Source organism: Amphiura filiformis, chromosome 20 (genome assembly GCF_039555335.1).
Source record: "Amphiura filiformis chromosome 20, Afil_fr2py, whole genome shotgun sequence".
NCBI lineage: Eukaryota > Metazoa > Echinodermata > Ophiuroidea > Amphilepidida > Amphiuridae > Amphiura > Amphiura filiformis.
Genome location: NC_092647.1, coordinates 47,187,838 through 47,209,038, shown reverse-complemented (window position 1 = coordinate 47,209,038; position 21,201 = coordinate 47,187,838). Strand labels below are relative to the sequence as shown.

Below are 21,201 nucleotides of genomic sequence, written 5' to 3'. Positions count from 1 at the left end.
TGTCGCTAAAAAATCAGGACATTTTCATCGTATCTACATTGTAACGCCACTCCTATATACATACCCCTTGGAAATCCAGACTTTTTGACACTTGTCACTTAAAAAATCCGGAATATTTCAACATATTTAATGTCATTCCTCTGTACCCCTTGGAAATCCGGACTTTTTTACACTTGCACTAAAAAATCCGGATTTTTTCAACATATTTGATGTCACTCCTCTATACCCCTTGGAAATCCGGGCTTTTACCCACTTGCACTAAAAAATCCGGATTTTTTCAACATATTTGATGTCACTCCTCTATACCCCTTGGAAATCCGAACTTTTTGACACTTGTCACTTAAAAAATCCGTAATTTTTCAACATATTTAATGTCATTCCTCTATACCCCTTGGAAATCCGGACTTTTTTACACTTGCACTAAAAAATCCGGATTTTTTCAACATATTTGATGTCACTCCTCTATACCCCTTGGAAATCCGGGCTTTTACCCACTTGTCACTAAAAAATCCGGATATTTTCTTCGTATTTAATGCCACTCCTCTATACCCTTCTGTACAAAATGTAGTTGAAATTCTGCAACTTCAACATGAAAGTGGATAAAATTTCCGGGTTATTTTCACTTTTTAATGAAGAATACGGATATCCGGGTTTTTCTTTGATTATTTGTGACCGGAAATCCAGACTTTTGTAGAGAGATAAGCTTGGAAATCCGAGCTTTTCTCTCATTTTAAATTCACTCCTCTATAGGGGGTGTGCACTTATTTTCTGGAATAGCCCATTTCATGTTTCCACTTGTGATTTCATGTTTAATTGTGCTAGAGTGCCATGCGGAGCTCTATGTAAAATTAGTCATTTTCGCTATTTCAAGAGGGTTCAATGTTGCATTTAAAAGTACAAATTCTGTAAATATTCCGACCCCGCCACCCCATACTTATATTCTTCTGCAAACGAGGACATATGTAATACACACACCGTCAAATGAGGACGTGCATGTACTGAAATTTTCCGCCTAATCGTGGACGTCTTAGACGTTTTAAAAGCGAGGGCTCTACCTTCTTACCGGCAAATGCATTCATGGTATTTTTACACGCTTATACATGGCTTCCGGTATTACCGAGAACGTCCTCTGTTGACATGTGTCTGCATTTATACGAAGTGTATCCTGGCCAAAGTCCACGGTTGCAGGAAAATACAAACGTACCCACACAGCCCATACCCGGTGACACCCACCCCAACCACACCTCCGCGTACCCCCACATGCACCAACCAAATTTAAAAGCAAGGCTCCCCATTTTACGTCATTCTTGTCCGAGCAACTCGTTATTAAAGGGCATATCTATTGCAAAAACAAGTTTAACTCCATTCGAAGAGAATAATTATTACATTACAAGTTGACACTCGTTGCAATTGTTTTATGCGTATTTCTCCTGAAAAAAGGAGAAATTGTGTTGGTAAAGTTCGGGCTCGTACGAGTCCTTCCCCCGTTCGAAGCGAAATTAATTTTCAAGGCAGCGGGCTGATGACGTAAGTAAATGAAGCGGATACTATAGGGGAGAGTGGGGAAATCCCGAACATCTTTTCATTTAAGCATATTACTACACATTAAAACAACGTAAGAATAAACCATACCAATATCAAAAGTGGGATTACCCGCCCTTCCCCTATGATCACGATAACATATGAGCTATACAGGGTGTCCCAGAAAAAATTACCGAGTAAATAAAATTGGACGTAATTCGAGAAATAGACATCAGAATCAAAGAATTGAAAATGTAGCACATAGCCTATTTTATTGTGCATCACATACGAAAATTTATTTGATTCGGTTGACTGGTTGCGAATAAATTAACGATTCCATAATGAACTGCATCAATGCAGTTCATTCCAAGTTTGATCAACAGGCACTTTTTTCATACTCGCTCACCGCTTTCTAAAGTTTGTGTATCTCATTAAATTATCTATTTTATAATCCGACGGTGTTATGTTATTCATGCTTTCACTGAAGATAAATAGCAGTTTGTCCGAAAAAACTTTGATTTCTGCAATTGGAAGCTTTCCAACTTTAGTTCTTTAGGTTGTGCAAATAATTATGTTATATTTTAACTTTCCAAAGAACATTTAAGCCAAGAGTGACAATGATCAAGTGCTTACAGCTTTACGTATGATTTTGATACCATGCAATTAATGTTGAAGTTTTAAAAGATTTAAACTTAGCATTACAATTTCTTAGAAATATTCCAAATCATGAATGTGTGTGAGAAATTTTTTAAGCCAGCAAAAATACTTTATGCAATAATTCTTTATGCAACATTTATATCAACATTAACGAAAAAAGTTATTTACATGTACCGAGCATCATCTTACATGCAAGCCTCCATTTTCAATATCGTGCAGGTTTTCAAATTTGAACAAAACCTAATTAAATGTTTTGCAAGAAACAGATGTTTAAAAAGAACAAAACGGATTTCACCGAATAAAAGATGAAGCCCATTGACAGTTAACCACTATAGTTCGCATTGTGCTGAATGATCTTTCTTCCAAACTTGGAATGAAGTGAATTGACACATGCGTTATGTAATCGCTCATTTCTTCGCAATCAGTCAACCGATTCCTGTCAAATTTGCGTATAAAATGCAGAATAAGATGGGCTACACGCTGATTTTTAGATTTCTGGATTCTGATGTTTATTTCTCGACTTCCGTCCAAATTCATTCGCCCGGTAATTTTTTCTGGGACACCATGTAGAGCTCTTTTTATGTTCATTCATGCATAGATCATCTAGATGATCTATGATTCATGTATAAATGCGCGACCTTCAAATGTCAACAAAGGTTAGCTACCGTCTCATAGAAATTGTTTATTTGCATAATAAATGCAATATTGATCACTGAGACTAGTATACCTGATCTACTAGTCTCAGATTGATCACGTTCAATTCTAAGCTCAAAATATTTTTTTATTTTTTAGTCCAAATATTTCTCATGTTGTTGATTGAATTTAATGAATTGTAATATCACAATTTACTAAATGTATAGAAAAGAAGCGGTTGATTTTATCCATATGTTTAAAAACCAATAAATTTGTAATACTTGATTCAGAGTTTTTTTTCTAAGAACAACAACAGTATACGTTCTGTGCATTGAGAGCGTTTACAGTCCCTTCTCTCAACGCAGGCACATCTCATTTCATGACGTCAACTTTTTTCTAGGTCAAATCTGGCTCGTTCGAAGGAACTCACCGCTTAAATTGTTTTTGCGGAATATCAATTTTAAACGTCTTATTTTCTCAAAAAAGGATTCATTTTCATTGTCCTCATAATATTAGCTTGCCAATGATATGATGTTGTCCGAGCAATATATATGACCTTTTAATAGGCACATATGCTTGGATGCAAATTTTTACGGTATTTGCACCATGGATCTCCGTAAATGTACAGAATTTTCTAGAAGTGTAAACGTATCGGTAATATCCATGATTAAACAAATGCACTAGTGTATTTAAGCGAATATCATCTTTATACATAACAGTTTTGATCAAATTCCACTGAAAGTATATAATTCTAAGATTGGTTTTCTAAGTGAAAACAGTCGAATTCATCATCCGTTTTAATTGCCAATAACCCAAAATCCACATTTTCGACATACTACTCACTTTCTTATTATATAGCTAACATTAAATCTTTATGAGTGTATACTTACATTGTCTCCAGCTGCTCCCGTAGTTAATGCTGCAATTTATTGAAAACAAACATAATTAAGATTTTGGTTGAATTTGTTACAGAACATTGATAATTTGAGACTTAATTTACAATCAATGGCTAATTAATACTAAATTGATGCGCTTTGTCATAATCAAGGGTGAATGAGTACTTATAAGTATTCATACACAGTGGAGTGTTTACCTGCCATGCCATAAAAGCGATTAAAATGATCCGGGAAAGTTAATTTAGTAATTGAATTTGTAATATCATTAAAATTATAGGCTATTATGGGAGCATATTTGAAATGCGTATCATTCATTCCCGTAGGCGAACTTTATTTCAAAGGCATTCACCATATTTACGGAGTTGCAATTATGACAAAATCATCCTTTTTTGTTCGTATTCATATGAAACAAGCAAATACAAGTAAACTAAAGCTGAGTCATTGAGACTATAACGATTTCTTAACATTATAGGTTTCGCTATACAGGGTGTATCAAAGTAAAGTAAACAGTTTGAAACAAAAACACACTAGAATAAAAAAAAGTATGAGGTAATTGGTCGAAATGCTTTAGTTGACAGCTGAATCAACATCTTGTCCACCCACAACTGTAAAATCACTGGTGTGTGCATTTTACTCGGCTCACGAATTAAAATAGCCACTGATTCCTTATTAATGGTCACACGCCAGTGATTTTACAGTTATAGGAGGACAAGATGTTGATACAGCTATCAACTATACCATATTGACCAAATACCTCCTACTCTTTTTTTTTTAATTCAGTGGCATTTTTGAAACTATTTACTTTATTTTGATTCACCCTGTATTGTCATAAAAATATAGAATTCCGTGAAACGAGTCTAGGACCTGGGGTTTTGTGGGACCTGACGTCGGTATAATTATATTGAGGCCGTATTGAAGGAAGCCTAGTGGTGAAGGTGAAATAACTGATCGATTTTGAATCAAAATCGTCAGTCCAGGTCTTTCACATCGCATCATGAATGTCAGCCATAGTTTCACTTTGATATCCCAAGATACACAGCGGAAATCAACAATAAGCTGTAGAGAAATGTTAATAATAGTAATAATAGTAAAGATTTTCAGTCTAAATTCTGGCCTCGATTCCAGGTTTTCATTCTTCATAATGCCACGTTCTCTATAGGCTAAATTCGCTAAAATATGTTTCGGTTGACGTTGTGATATACATGTAATGTATACTGTGTATTGTAATTTGACACAATCTAATGTAATTTAATGTTATGTAATGTAATGCAACGTAATGTAACGTAACGTAATGTAATGTGATGTAATGTAATGCAATGTAATGTAATGCAATGTAACGCAAGGTAAGGCAATAACGTAATGCAATGCAATGCAATGCAATGCACTGTAATACAATGTAATGTAATGTAATGCAATGTAATGTAATGTAATGTAATGTAACAATGTAATGTAATGCAATGTAATGTAATGTAATGTAATGTAATGTAATGTAATGTAATGTAATGCAATGTAATGTAATACAATGTAACGCAAGGTAAGGTAACGTAATGCAATGCAATGCAATGCAATGCAATGCACTGTAATGTAATGTAATGTAATGGAATGGAATGGAATGGAATGGAATGGAATGGAATGGAATGTAATGCAATGCAATGTAACGCAAGGTAAGGTAATGCAATGCAATGCAATGCAATGCAATGCAATGCAATGCAATGCAATGCAATGCAATGCAATGTAACGTAAGGTAAGGTAATGCAACGCAATACATAATATAGGTACTGTATGTATGATGCATTGTGGGATCGATGCCACCGTTATCTGATAGAAAGACATCCACTCAATCCCCACATTTCTTTACCGTATATAAACTATCCGAATTTAGACAAGCTTTCAAAACATGTCAATATCAAAACGTCTTTTCACATGGGTTAGCACATTTTGTCTTTCAATTGCCAAATAAACCTATCTACACGAGTGAGCTTTCAGTGGTTGCCCTGCAGTCATGGTAACCACTATGTGATAGCTTTTGATATTTTCTAACGTATTTTACCAAAATTGACAGGAAATTCAAATATGAGTACTTTCATTTCATGACGTATTTGGGGCTCGAGCAAACTGACATAGTCTTACGCCCTGCTAGGGTGAAGCATATAGACCGTCTCCTTCTTCATTACTTTCATTTCATCACAGCTTGACGTTCTTGTGTAAAAATCTAACAAATATGCAAATCAGAATGTCTTACCTTCAGGAACAAAGCCAGCGGCAAGTTCTTCCTGCAATTCATCTAAAAGATATTGTGATCGATCATCTCCAAAAAGCTGAAAATTGAATAAAATGCATGATTACAAGTACATTCAACTTATGTTTTGTATCATATTGTCGTCTGCAACTTGGTGGGAAGTGTTATGATAGATAAGATGTGTGGACAGTCCAGATGTGTTGGTGAACCTTTTATCCTTATTATCAAACAAAAATATTGTACAATATATCTTTCCCCATTGAGCACAGGGAATGAAATAAATGTCTCAATTTGAAGGCTAAAGAGGAAAAACAACATTGTTGTGTGTAGCACCAAAATATTCATATTTTTAATTCATTTATTTTCTTAGAGGTTCCATAAGGTCAGTTTCGGTGGCGTTTAAACAATATTATGAAAAATGAGGCAAGCTTTATAGTTACCATCACACACCGACACCGCCTGGCTAATAATTATTTGGTGCAGCAGAGACATTAAAATGAATACACGGGATCGATACACGTGAATTGCTATGCACGATTTTGATATCAGACGAAAATCTTCGGATACCGGGTTAGAAAATGATGAATATCTCCGTAAATGAATTTTCTCAAGAAACCAGATGTGGTCTCATACACTTGAAAATACGTGTTGAACAGATATGATGGTCGCTAGAATGCGCTTTGAAAATTGGCCGTGCGCTTTGAACTCAAAATCGGACCAAAACTCTAATTTTATATTGCGTTGGTCCTGTATGGACTACATCGTGTAGTACAGCTGCACTCACTACTAGGCAGTATAAAAGTCGATGACCATTGACCTCAATGGGGTATACAAGCTTATTCACGCACAACCAAGATCAATTACCCGGCTATTGTGAGTAGCCTTAGTCATGTCCCTCGACTAATTATTCGTCTCAAAGAGCTTCAAAGGTTTGAACCAAATGGCCAATCGTGGCTGTGGATTCAACCTACCATGGCGATTTCTACCATGAAGATATAGGGTCGGTGACACTGTGCATCACCTCAAACGATTAGGTCAGGGGTTATGGCTATTAGAGTTAGGATTAGGGTTAGGATTACAAAATTAGGGTTAAGGTTACGATTATGGTATATGTGGCGTCCACAATTTTAAAATGGCTTCAAAATGGATTTTGGGCAACATCTCATTTGACTTGACATCGCGTGTGACAAGGAACTAATCAATCAGGATGATCAGAGGAAATTGGGTCGATATGCAGACATGCTTTTCTTTCTATAGCTGACTTTATACTTCAAGCTATAGCGAATAGAAAACATTACTGTTTGTCCAATAAACTTGGTCGTACTTATCGATGCAAGAGCTAACAACCCACGTCATTACAAAAAGAACGATCAGTCGCTTATTGCGAGAGTGAACAATGTATTCGGTTTGGTAACACGAAGTTCATAAAAGAAACTGTGCCAGATGGCACGTAGCTATTTTACATTCTTCCAGATTCATTTCCATTAGAAACAAAATCGACACATCACACATCATTGGTCAAATACCATTATGAATGATTGATCTGCGCATTTTACGATACAAGTTGCCGGTTTGATCGCAATGTGAATTTTCATTTAGATATGCGGGATTTCTAGACTCATTTTTTTTAAATGATAGCTACGTTTTTCTTGTTATGTAAAATCGTATCACAATTGAACATTTTGTTTCTATTTACATTTAGCGGATACCGCGGTTATAATGTAGATATAAAGCAGACATTCTATGTGTTTTTGAAACATTTGTCCAATATATTTTAAACAGCTTTTAATTCTTTGCAGTGTTTAATTGGAACTAGTATTCGTCTATCGTCTCTTTGTGGCTGGGATTATTAAGGAAAGCTATAAGGAAATTTACAATATTGACGCGTATATAAAATACCAACTGCAACTGCTTGCGCACCCTGAATATACAGCCTACATTGTAAATTAAATTACTCAATATTGAGTAAAAAGGGAAAACTCCCCTCAATTAGCACACAATTATTATTAACATTGAGTAATAATATATTCAACGTTGATACCAAGTAATTCAATCTGCTGAACTGTCCCCTTTTTACTCAGAATTGAATAATTTTTTATTTAGAGTGTATGGAATTAGACTCTAACCCTTAACCTAACCCTTACCCTAACATTATACCTTAGAAAATCAGAATGCAGTACATGTGTGTGGAGAGACAGTATTGGAGGGATGTTAGGAGTTATGTGTGTATAGACGAATCCAATTTCACGCATTCCTACACCTCAATGGCAGCCATAGCTGGGTCCCCGTCGGCTCCATCTCACCTAAAATGTGAAATGATGCGGCTTTGGAGGGTATTTTAAACTGGATTCTATCACCCGTAGACAAAAGAATTCATGACAGTTTACAACACAAAAGAATCTAACATCGAATTTTAAGCGGCTTTAATCGACCCAATTGGGCAGTCACAACACCAGTTTGGTGCTGCGGACCCAATAATGGCCGACCAAATCCTGACCATGACTTGGCTCGTTGGATTCGACTATGATTTTATAGGTTTTGCAGGAATGTCCAAGAAAAGGAAAGCCTACGTCAGTTTACAAATCAGAATAATAATTTTATGAACCTGGATACTTTGCTTTTATGCACCAGCACAGTTCCTTATTATACTGATGTCGTATGTAAGCACCAGTTTGCTCATTGGTCGCATATGTTACATTCAATTTCTGTGCAGGAATTAAAGGATTGCCTTTACAAGAATAAGGCGCAGTATTGTTGTCCTCTCTGAGAGTTATCCAGGGAAGTGTCACAAAAGGTTGTGGCATTTCCCTTCATTATTATAGACATCTAAAACAACAGAAGATTTGTCATTATTTTTACCTACAAACACATGGTTCAAGTTACATGAGAATGCTGCGTATTTATGCCACTATTGCCATGATGCCCACAATTTTTAATAAAGTTTGGTGTCTCGTTACAATCGCTTCCTCAAAACATCACTATTTGTATTCACCCGGGCTTTACACCGCGGTCAAATACGCAATTTGCATATATAGAACACCCCTGCCATACTCTAACTATAGATGCCCCGTAATGCTCGGTATATCAAAAAAAACAAGGGAAGAGGCATGGTAGTATTTTTTGATGGACTTATCTTGTTCATTTATATAGTGTATTAAAAAATTGTATGTGCTGTTAATTGTGACCTATGCGTACATTACTGTGAAAACTTGATTGACACTAAATGGAAGTATTTACGTAATATATCCTTGATATTAAAATAATTTTTCATTGTGTTTGTTAAAATTTACCCATCTTTCATGCAATATCTTTCCAATTTGTGTAAAGTTCAGCAGATGATCGTATCTTACATATACAATCTTTCTCAATTTTAAAGGCGCAATAGCGAACACGAGTAGACGTAATCTGATAGATATTGATATCAATCAACAGTGAGCCCAATGAATAGAAGCCAATAATCTTACCTTATCAATACACTGTAGCTTGACTTACCTTATCAATACACTGTAGCTTGACTTACCTTATCAATACACTGTAGCTTGACATCGGGTTGTTCTACAAATTGTAATAGGCATTCAAGTTTTGAGGCACTGATCTGTTGAGAGGAATAAATCAAACAGATGCTTATCTTAGGATACAAAATCTGTCCACACATCAGTCGCACACACAACTCTTCAAACAAAGCCTCTAATATTCACAAGATCATCTCCAAACACAATCACACGTACGCACCCCTTAACCCCGCACCACACACATACACCCCACACCCACACACTTTAGGTTTAACTCCTATTTTCCATCTAAATTCTAGTTGGCTAAAGTAAACGTTTTCCTCTCTTTGGACCACCACACAAAAAATACGGTGTTATTTCCATTCTCAAGTACAAGCTTGGACATCTGGATACCCCACGCCCCCAAACACGCACACACACCCTCACAACACCCCCACCACACATCCCAATCTCCCAGCATACATCCCCATCTCCCACGCACATCCAACCACCCCTACGTACAGGTTAATACTGGTTCTTCCCTTTCTCCTACTCATATTGGCACTCATATAAGTAAACGATTTCCTCACTTTGGACCACCGCACAAAATAAAATACGGGGTAATTTCCATTCTCCAGTAACCTTTGTCAGTATTAAAGTACAAGCTTGGACATCTGGATACCCCACGCCCCCGCACACGCACACCCCCACTCACAACACCCCATCACACATTCCCATTCCTCACCACACAGCCCATCTCCCACGCACATCCATCCACCCCTACATAGAGATTCATAGTTCTTCCCTATCTCCATATCCATCCCATTGGTAACCAATGGTAACCAATCAAATTGAATCTCTTCATTGGAAATTGAATTGTCCTCCACAAATAACTGTTATGTATCATTGTGTTGTATCAAGATTGTGCAACTGACAATATTCCACTTCGCTCCCTCGCTACTACTCCAAATTGTAATTTTCGCAGTTCAGTCTTGTTAACATATACTTTGTTGCATCAAGGGATTGAGCCATGGGTTGAGAGCTTTTCACACACGATTTCGATTTGTCTTTCCTTCTCATGCAACTATACGTACAAATACATTTGGTAAATTTGAAAGCATTAACTGATTAAAGGAAAGGTTCTATACTAGAAAAGCTTTTAAATCTAGTAAACACGGTTTAATTCAATGCCGCGATTTTAAAAGGAAGTATCCGCAAGTAAATGGATGGAACAATTTGTAACATGAAAGTAGATAATTGGTAAATTTGGTATAATTCTTGTGCTTTTAGATGCTTGTTTGTACAGCTACAGGCCGATAGTCCAAAACCAGAAAGCTTTAACTCACAATGAAAACCAAAGTAAGTTAAGGCTTTCTTTTTCTCAACCCTCGATATACGACGTAGATATAGATATGCACGCGGGAATCTAATCCTAACCCTAACCTTAACTCTGATATCACCCGAGGTGATGTTTTGAACATTCATCCAATATTCTGTCGAATTCATATTACGTACTAAATGGCAATGTGCTTTGCGTGAAAGTAAATTAGGTGAAGCAATGGGATGGATGGTGTCACCTGTGGTGGAGCCCAGTGCTTACAGGGACAAAAGACGACAGGGAGGTAGAAACTTTAGTCCATAAAATGTCCAGATGCCTTTACCATGTAAAAATGGTCTCCAAATGGTTTGATTGGCTTCTGCAAGGTATTTGGTTTTGTTTGTCTGCTCCAGTGTACTTTTGTACTGTTTTGCTGACACTTCTGTGGCCCCTGAAATTGGCAATTTTTGGCCATCGAACTTTGCCTGTTTTTGTGCCTACGTTGGTTGTGTGGTTTACCGAGTCTGTTTATGTTCACAATGATTTGCATCACTTGTTCTAGTGTACCATTGTATTCCCATTGATCCTTGTTGTTTATGCAGGTTTAGCACTTTAATGAGGCTTGGAACCGGTAATTTTTGGCTATCGAACTTTACCTACTTCTAATGCCTACATTTAAGCTGTTTTGCCCCCCCCCCCTGCTTATTGTCTAGTCTGTATTTTACTTGTTTCCCCACATCAAGTTGGTGTACCTTGCTCGTTTTCTTGTCTTTATATCCATTATGGAGTAACCGCGGGACCATGTTATTGCAATTGAAATACGTTAGTCCCCTCACCTTAGTGCAGGACGTCGGCCATCTTTGACTGTTATATTCGCCCAAGCACCACTTTTGTGCAACCTTATTCCGTAACCATTTTCCTGATACATTGCAGAAACCAAATAAACCATTTTCCGATTTGACGATCTGCGGTAATTAAGGCATCCGAATATTTTGTACACTAAGGTACTTCGTTTCTGCCGAACGGATTTCCAAAGTAAACACTTTAATATTCGCGCGCAGCGTTATCATCCCTATATCTTCGAGTCAGACATTGCCGTGATAGCAGGGCGAATCCACTAGTTCTTCAACAGCCACGCATGTCGATTTTGTTCTGCCGTGTTTAATAGTTTCAAGATAGGGGCCGTACTTCTCCTATTTTCATCTTAATTCTAGTCGGCTAAAGTAAACGTTTTCCTCTCATTGGACCACCACACAAAATAAAATACGGGGTAATTTCCATTCTCCAGTAACCTTTGTCAGTATTAAAGTACAAGATTGGACATCTGGATACCCCACGCCCCCGCACACCCCCACTCACAACACCCCCACCACACATTCCCATTCCTCACCACACAGCCCATCTCCCATGTACATCCATCCACCCCTGCATACAGATTCATACAAGTTCTTCCCTTTCTCCCTATATCCATCCCATAAGATATACTTTGTCCATAAAATGTCCCGATGCCTTTATCATGTTTATATTGGTTTCTGCAAGGTATCTGAGAAATGGTGGTTGGAGAAATTACCAGCCTTAGTTAAAGACAAACGTCATTTTAGGTCTTGAGGACTCAAAGAGAAAGAAAGGTCTCATAATGGCACCGGATGACCTCGAATTACACCAAAAACATTGTCTTGTGTGTTGTTTAATGTCATTATGTCCTTTATGGAGTAACCACGGGACCATAAATTATTATTGCAATTGATATTCATGAGTCGCTGAGTCAGTGCAAGATGCAATTCCCGAGTCAGTGCAAGATTTTCATCGAAGCACCACTTCCGTACAACCTTATTCCGTAACCATTTTCCCATTTGCAAAAACCAATTAAAGCATTTGGCGATTTGAAGATCTATGGTGAAGGCATCAAAATAAACCACTTTTTAGACTTTTCAGAAACTTTTTTCAGTCCCCAGGACCCCCCACCCCCACCAGTTTTCAAGACTCATTGCCCGGGAAGCATTGACGTCATGTGGTAGTTGTAAGCCAATGGGTGTGGGTAGTGCTTGCGTATGTAGTGTACTTACATGGTCTAAGAAATCATATTTGTCTTCTGTGGATGATTTTGCAGGTTCTTCTGGCGTTATCTGTGGTAGGACCCCTGAGAAAAAAGAAACAAAACATGGAATTTAATATCTAAATCTGCTTTAACTGGGAGGTTATACTGCATTTTGTCCAGAGTGAGTGCTACGTATCCAGATATCATAGATCTGCATGTGACTTTACCTCAGGAGATGCATGTACAGTATTTTTGTCAAAATGGTCTCAGTCATACCAGCGTCCTGCAATTACACATATTGCTGCCGGTTTTGCTGTGCCGAAGAAAATGATACCATTTAAAATCGTGCTATCGAAGAGTATGTCTTTGTTACATACCGACATTAGGATCTCGGACAATCTCATCTACCATGACACAGTTCTTTACCCCTGTTATATACTTGTACATCGTCGCCCTCATAATAAAACTGCCTAAGTCATTATTACATGTTTCTCATTTGCAATTTAGATTTTCTGAGTAACAAACCCATAATTAATCAAATTTCCAGCCGCATTCTTCATTAACTTGTGCAATACATCAAAAGAGATGTATTCCACAAGTTAATGAAGAATGCGGCTGGAAATTATTATTATTATGGGTTTATTACTCAGAAAATCAAAATTGCAAATGAGAAACATACAATAATGACTTAGGCTTTTGTTATGAGGGTGATGACATTCATAAATGACCTTGGAATGAATTGGGTACAAAAAAACCCCATCATACTCCACAACTCCAAGTCAACTTTAATACGAACTATGATTGTTGAATGCGGTCATTGAAATGCCATTGGAAATTGACCTTTTTGGTGCATATAATTATATTGCGAACTCCAAATAGTTGGAGGTTTATAGAAAAAACAAAAGCCCGGTATTTCCAAGTCAATTTCTCAATACAGAAGACCCAGACTTAATTTTGTGTCAACAAGTTCCCATTTTCTTTAGCTCTCTTTGAAGGAGAAAAACAAAACGACCTACTCAAATTGACCCTCTCGATCGCAAACGGTAATAACTGTACTTCATCAATAATTTACCATTCAAGTGACAGTCCAAACAACCGCCATCATATTTTACCGATGTCTCAAGATGAATTTCGGCCTCAGCTTTATCTATGAGGTACAAAGGCTGTAATTTTCTTCTTGATCCTGATATTTATTACTTTCACGGTTTGTGTAATAAACTGAATATACACGAAAACAAACTTATTTTCCAATACATAGTCATCGAAGAATCTTTACGTTAGAATCGTACCTAATGGGTATTTCAGTAACAAAGGCAATATAATTATATTTTTATGTGAAACCAAATGAAAGTAGGTTTAGAAAATCAACATAGTATTCTAGGATCCCTCCATAGGGACATCTCAGTCTACTCTTTATCAAATTTGAAAGTATGATAAAGACACTTGATGGTAACTTGGTAAGTGGTAAAATCATCTTGTTGCATCGGTACGTCACAGGCGTCCCAACTCCCTCAAGTGACTTTATTAAAGATGATGTTGACTACCGGTGTAAATGGAACACATACCGTATGAGGGAAGCTCACGCTTTTGACGCACCTCTGAGAACGACATCTAACTTTCTTTTCCTAAAAACATGGCGCCTGAGAATTGATTTACAACGTTTAATGTTTAAAATGAGGACGTTTATTTTCAACTCATTGGTTGTGAGTGGAATAGACAAGTTTAATTTGAAATATTTTATCAGGTTAAATCATCTTGACATTTTTGCAAGTATCTGGAATTCAGACGAAAGTGACTTCAAAAGAGGTCAAACATGCCTATAGTATTTAGCAGTGCCATGATATTCAATTCTGATTATCATTCTTTTTCTCCACTTTTACAAATAAAGTTGAGATTTTATATACCATTGGACACCTCTGGCTATAATTATAGTGTCAATGTTCAAAAATTGTTGCAGAATTATTGGTTCTTGCAGGGATTCTGATCAATCAATATTTTATAGAGCAGTATAGTCTTGTAAATTTCATGAGTAAAACCAGTTGCTATATCATTCAAATCACTGACGCAGACATCTAAAAGCATGGTAGCAGATATTGGATGCGAGATTGACGACTACCATTTAGTTTATTTTAATTACCCAATCATTAAGCTCCAAATTGCAAGTGACATGTTACTGGTCAATTGCTCTTACGAATATTATTTCACTACTTTAGAATCTATGCTTTAAAATCACACTAAATAAATCTTAGAAGCGTCTTCTGGAAATTTCTCGTCTTTTGAAAAACATTTCGATGCCTCAGGGTGTTTTACGAAATCCTGATGGTGCCAGGGATATAGCACGGTACAAAGTAGGGCGATCGCTACACGCGACATATCGCAGTGATTTGTTTTCCTATTGTTCTTCATTTCTTAAAAAATACACGAGGTTCATAGTATTAACAGTATACTTCAAAATAAACTATAATTTCAAGTTATTAAAAAAGAAAGCTCAAAGTTGAGTTTTGGCATCTATTATCGTAAATCTATATTAATATTATGTATAGCAAAAAAGTGATGATTTTTACAAATGATATTATTGTCTGCTCTCCTCCAACCACTCTACCGATAGACGGTATGCAATACTACGTCACTTATGACAGAGTCATCCTCACTTAAATAAAATTGTGTCTCCATAAGGCACAACAGGGCAATTCGGACGATAATACAATAAAACAGATGATAGGTGTGAATGGTTGTGAAATCGATCTAGAGATATGTCCCTCTGTCATCTTAAGATAACTAAGAAGTGTCCTCCATCATGGCTGGCATTTCAATTGTTATACCGTTCCGGTTGGTTTATTGCATAGGGTCTATTACATTCCCTGAGTATACTAATGTGATATTTAGTCCGCACAAAATAGTCGTGAAATCTTTTCATGTTCATGCATTCACCTGTGTAGAAACGGACTTGAGCACGTGAAATAGGGAAAGGTTTTAGCATAACAAAGAGCAAGGCCCGAGTGTAAACGGTCTCGTTTGCACAACAAGTATTTAATAAGAGCCAACGCCCTTTATATCAATTTAGTTGATACCTGGTTTCTCATAGTAGTTTGCGTATGGCTGATCTAGACGAATTAGGACAGACATATAATGAAAGACAAAGATAAAAAGACTAGTTTGCGTCTGACGTCATCTGTCAATCAAACTCCGAGCACGGTTTGTTTACAAGTGTCGTGATGATATGAGTTGCTGAACACGGCGGTAAAACCGGGCGCCTTATTGTTAATTTTGCACCATCAAACATACAAACCATCTCAAAAGTTAGGTCTTAATAGTAGGAAACTTTCTTTGGTGAAAGCACCATGTCCACAATGCCTAGAAAAGTTGCTTTTTGCCTTGTAAGTGTACGTATTTTTCGCCATTCACTGCTATTCCTTTTCTCCGATCGGCACCAGCCAGATGAATCGACCTTCCTTATACGCGCTATTAGCCAATCAAGGATCGTAGAGAATTTGATTGACAGTGACGTCAGACGCAAACTAGTCTTTTTATCTTTGTCTTTCATTATAGTTGGCTACAATTTGACAGCCACGGGTAAATCCTACTCTTTTTGAAACTGACTACGAGACAAACTTGCTGAACAAGATCTCTTCTCGCCAAATACAGATATCTATTATGCTTTATTTTGAAAACTTTAATTAATTTTGCCGTGGAAAATGAGAAAGCAGAAATCAATAATGGAATGGAATCAATACACGTTTCTCCATGTCAATAACACAGAAGATGACCCATCGGGGAATGAACTACACCAGAAGCAAGCACTCTAACCGCCATTCCACGTTCTCACTCATTTACTACCGAATGCGATGTGGATGTGGAATATGCGTACGTGAAAGTGAATTATATTTGCAGAATTTCGAATTCCGACGTATGAACGTACGAATACAAGTCGATCGGAATTATGGTCTGTGACGTCTTACACACAGTACGGCTACTCCGCTTGTTTCTTACGTAAATGTCATTATTTGAAAATTGGAATGAAATAACGATAAGAGACCATCGCTGAACTATTAACCGGGCTAGCTTTTTGACAAACACATCAGCCTTGCATTATATTCTAGGCACATGTGTTTTTATCAACGCGCCACGGGGTATGCTTAATGATTCTCAAAAAACATTTCCGCTTGCTCATCATGCTTCTAATTTAATTTATGAGAAAAGACATTACCTTTGTGCTTTCATGAAGGATGAGAAGAATGAAAGGGACACAAAAGACGACAGTGAACTAAACGTATTTGCTTCCAGGGAGGAATAAAAGACATCAGTAAAATGAACTGTGCCATGGTTGTGATAAGAATTACCAATACTCAACAGACAATGCTATTGTCAAGACGATTCTTATTTAGTGTTGTAAAACTACAATCTTGCGAAAAACGTTGCCACACCAAAGCATTAATTTAATTGATCCTTCCTTGTTACACTTTTGCAATGTTGATTTGGACAACATCGTCATCATTTCTACATTACAGTCTTCCAACATTGAAAAATGTGGGTAGGGAAAGGGAGACTGTAAGGTGAATGTGCACTTTCAACTATTGTACAAATATTATGTAGAAATATCACATACTTAACTTTTGGCGAGTGTATGCTTTAACAACAATGGTGATGTGGCAACGAATTTCCACCAGGATTGTAGGTCATATTCTTATTTAGTACCTCTGAAACAAGATGCATATTTTCCTATTCGAACATTAAATGCAGGAAACTGGTTGAAGCATGGTAAGTACTAATAGACCTCTTCCCCTCATAATTCCCATTACGCACCATTCCATGGTATACGTCTTCCAGCGATATTCAAGTCCACGTTTTCTTAGTTTACAAGACTATCTACTCAGACTCTGATCGCTCAAGGAAGACGAATCAGGAAAGTCCATTGACCACGATGACCCCGCCCGAAAAAAAGCTTTTTACAGACGGGCGGTTAGTGGACTTGCAGTTAATCATTCTTGAGTGATCAGAGTCTGAGCAGATTAGACATACTTGATATTATAAAAAGAGATTTTTGATGGTATAGTCGCAGAAGAAAAAAAATATACAATATCTCTGAATGGCCCTTTAATGTCTTGCAGTCAGCGAACTTAATCCATAAAAACATGCCTCAATACGTTTTGGCAGAAGATAAAAATATAATAAAGAATATTTTTAAAATCTGATTCGTTATGTTTATTATTTTTGATTGTAGTATAGTATGTCGGAACAGATCCTAATTCCGGATTCATAGTATTCATTATGCTATAACAATGATCTGTCTATGATACTTGCAACATATTTATGATTCATTATTTGATAAAAGCCGGAAGAAACATTTCTCTATGTTTTAAAGATATTTTTTGTCATACAGAGGTTTGCATGTAAAGATGATATTAGATCCTGTTTTCACATACATACAGACTTTATCATGCAATTCATGAGCAACTTTGGCGTTCTTCAAGACTACCTCTGATAGAAGCACCATAGCGCTCACTTGAAGTTGTATTATTGCCAAAGATTACGATACTATTGAAAGTGGTAATATCGAGTCCTTATTGTCTTGAACATGTGTAAGAGATAAAAGCAGACCAGGAGAAAACAAAGGAAAACAAATAGAAGAAGAGAAAGACAGAAAGAAGAACAACAGCAAGAAGAACAAGTAGAAAAGAGTAGGAGGACAAAAAAGAGACAGAAAATAACACGGGGGAATATTCATCTCTGTATATTTTGTACGGAATATTTAATCTCTCTTGTATTTGCATTGTCACATCCAAATAGTAAAGTAATAACTTGCGCATTATTTTTGTTGTTATTTGCGTATAACTTGGTCAATATTTTTTAACAAATTTTCCTTCTGATTTTACTCTTTATAAACAATTCTGAAAGAGACATCAACGCTGGAGCCTTCTCGTGAGTAAACATTGTTGCAGCCACTTCATTTCAATGGTGTTTTATCACTACTGTGGTCTAAAAGTTCACAATTGAAATTGTTTGCGCTTAAGGAATCGGATAACAACGTTCACACAGTATTTTGTGGACCTGAGAGCACATCAGACACACCAAATTGCATTCTGAATACGAGGAATAACCTTCTGATATCAAATAATTTAGATTTGTTTGAAATTCGCGATAATTATTATTATTATTATTATTATTATTATTATTATTATTATTTCGTGTAAAATTGACTGAACATTTTCTTGCATGGTGCACTAGGATCCACAACATGCTTATATATCAGGGCACAGTTCTTCAACTCCAATACATTTGTACATTCATTAAATGACCTTTGAAAATTTGGGTACAAAAACTAATACTCTGTAACTTGAGGTCAAATTTTGTATTATGATTGTTTGATTGAGGTTATTGAACTATGCCACTGAGATGAGGCCATTGTGGCCCATAGTGGTGGTTTATTTGAAGGAAACAAATCTGCCAGCCAGCTCGTTATTTATAACGATTTTCATCAATCAGCTAGGTCTTATTTTATCTACTATCTATCTATTGTATCTATTATTGATACTCCTTGAATTTAGGAGAAAAACTGCACCTCTGGAAAAAGAGTGTAAAACTGGACGGAAAGAATAATAATTAATGTTAAATCAGAGCTTTTTATGCACCGTTTCCCATCCAAAATTTTCAATGACTGATTTCACACCATGGAACTACCAGGCTTGTTATGCATATGCCACGATTGCGCTTAATTATGCCTTGGTACCTACCTAGTATTCAAAATCACGTCACATAAGTGTGATGTAATTATTAGACGGGCGTATGCAACAAGGCGTATGAAAGTGTCTGAAGACACCTTGATGTATCCTCACAAGTTTGAAAAAATCGTTTAATACAAGCTTATACATAGGACTAGCATATTTTGTTGGTAAAAAAACATGCCGATTTTTCCCTGATTTTAAAACGCACATGGTGTAGATATTAATGTTTTACTAGGTCATATAGCGAATGTAGATCGATAACGTCATTTTCCACTTGTCACGAATTAGAATATTGTGTCATACCCTGCATTAACATGTATATGTCAAATCAGATCACTCTTGCTTGCAGCAAAGGTGACGAATTCTACCATATTTCCACCATGCAAATGAACTAAACACAATCTGATCTACCTTAAGGCGAGTAGGATGGCAGTGTTTGCCGTCTAACTAAAAAAACTGCAGTACACATTATAGGAAATAAATCCGGCAACCAATAGCGTTTCCCCCTCAAGGGAAAATTCATACACATGTGGCGGAAATGACCTTCTTCAAACCATAGGATATCCTTTATAGAACTCATACCATTCCTCTTGTGTGTCAGCTTTATTTGTCTCAATATTGGAGTGCAAACACCACCTGGTCATGCTCCCTTCCGACCCGCCTTAAATGAATTCATGCAATTCGAAATCCTACAAACATGACAAAGAAGTGATGGGACTGGAAGTAATCCGTATTTATAACATGATAAAGAGTTGTTTACCGGTGTTGCTCACATATATATTTTATTAGACGATGGTACAAACTGGTGCTTAATTTCGTTTTGTAATCTAAAATCAAAAAACAAATTCGTTTGTTGTTGCGCTTTCCTTATCCATTATTATTGGTTAATTAATTTATCTTTTTATCAATAGCAGGGTAGAAGACCAGTGCCGTACCCAGCCTTTAAAAATTTGCAAATATAACAACGCCCAAAGAGTAAAGAGGAAACATTTACGTTTTTCTGTTTGTTGTTAACGTCGCAAACGCAGTTTAATTAGTTTTTATACTATACTGCACACTCCGAACACTTGGAAAAAAATCATAATTTAATACGAACTATGATTGTTGAATGAGGTCATTGAAATGCCATTGGAAATTAGACTTTTTTGGTGCAAATGCCAAACAGTTGGAGGTAACTATACAAAATACAAAAACACGGTATTTCGAAGTCAATTTCTCAATACAGAAGACCCAGACTTAATTTTGTGTCAACAAGTTCCCATTTTCTTTAGCTCTCTTTGAAGGAGAAAAACAAAACGACCTACTCAAATTGACCCTCTCGATCGCAAACGGTAATAACTGTACTTCATCAATAATTTACCATTCAAGTGACAGTCCAAACAACCGCCATCATATTTTACCGATGTCTCAAGATGAATTTCGGCTCAGCTTTATCTATGAGGTACAAAGGCTGTAATTTTCTTCTTGATCCTGATATTTATTACTTTCACGGTTTGTGTAATAAACTGAATATACACTAAAACAAACTTTTTTCCAATACATAGTCATCGAAGAATCTTTACGTTAGAATTGTACCTAATGGGTATTTCAGTAACAAAGGCAATATATTTTTTATGTGAAACCAACTGAAAGTAGGTTTAGAAAATCAACATAGTATTCTAGGATCCCGCCGTAGGGACATCTCAG

The 21,201-nt window shown here is 36.6% G+C and overlaps 1 protein-coding gene across 1 annotated transcript in view; it reads right to left on the bottom strand.

Annotated features, from left to right (window-relative positions):
• The window catches only part of LOC140141859 (uncharacterized), a 155,809-nt gene that overhangs the window by 17,076 nt on the left and 117,532 nt on the right, over nucleotides 1-21,201 (bottom strand). The window contains exons 2-5 of the mRNA XM_072163729.1: nucleotides 12,822-12,895; nucleotides 9,467-9,541; nucleotides 5,950-6,025; nucleotides 3,702-3,730 (exon numbers count right to left, since the gene is read on the bottom strand). Of these exons, the coding sequence (XP_072019830.1) occupies nucleotides 3,702-3,730; nucleotides 5,950-6,025; nucleotides 9,467-9,541; nucleotides 12,822-12,895 (254 nt within the window). The remainder of the gene's footprint in view (nucleotides 1-3,701; nucleotides 3,731-5,949; nucleotides 6,026-9,466; nucleotides 9,542-12,821; nucleotides 12,896-21,201) is intronic.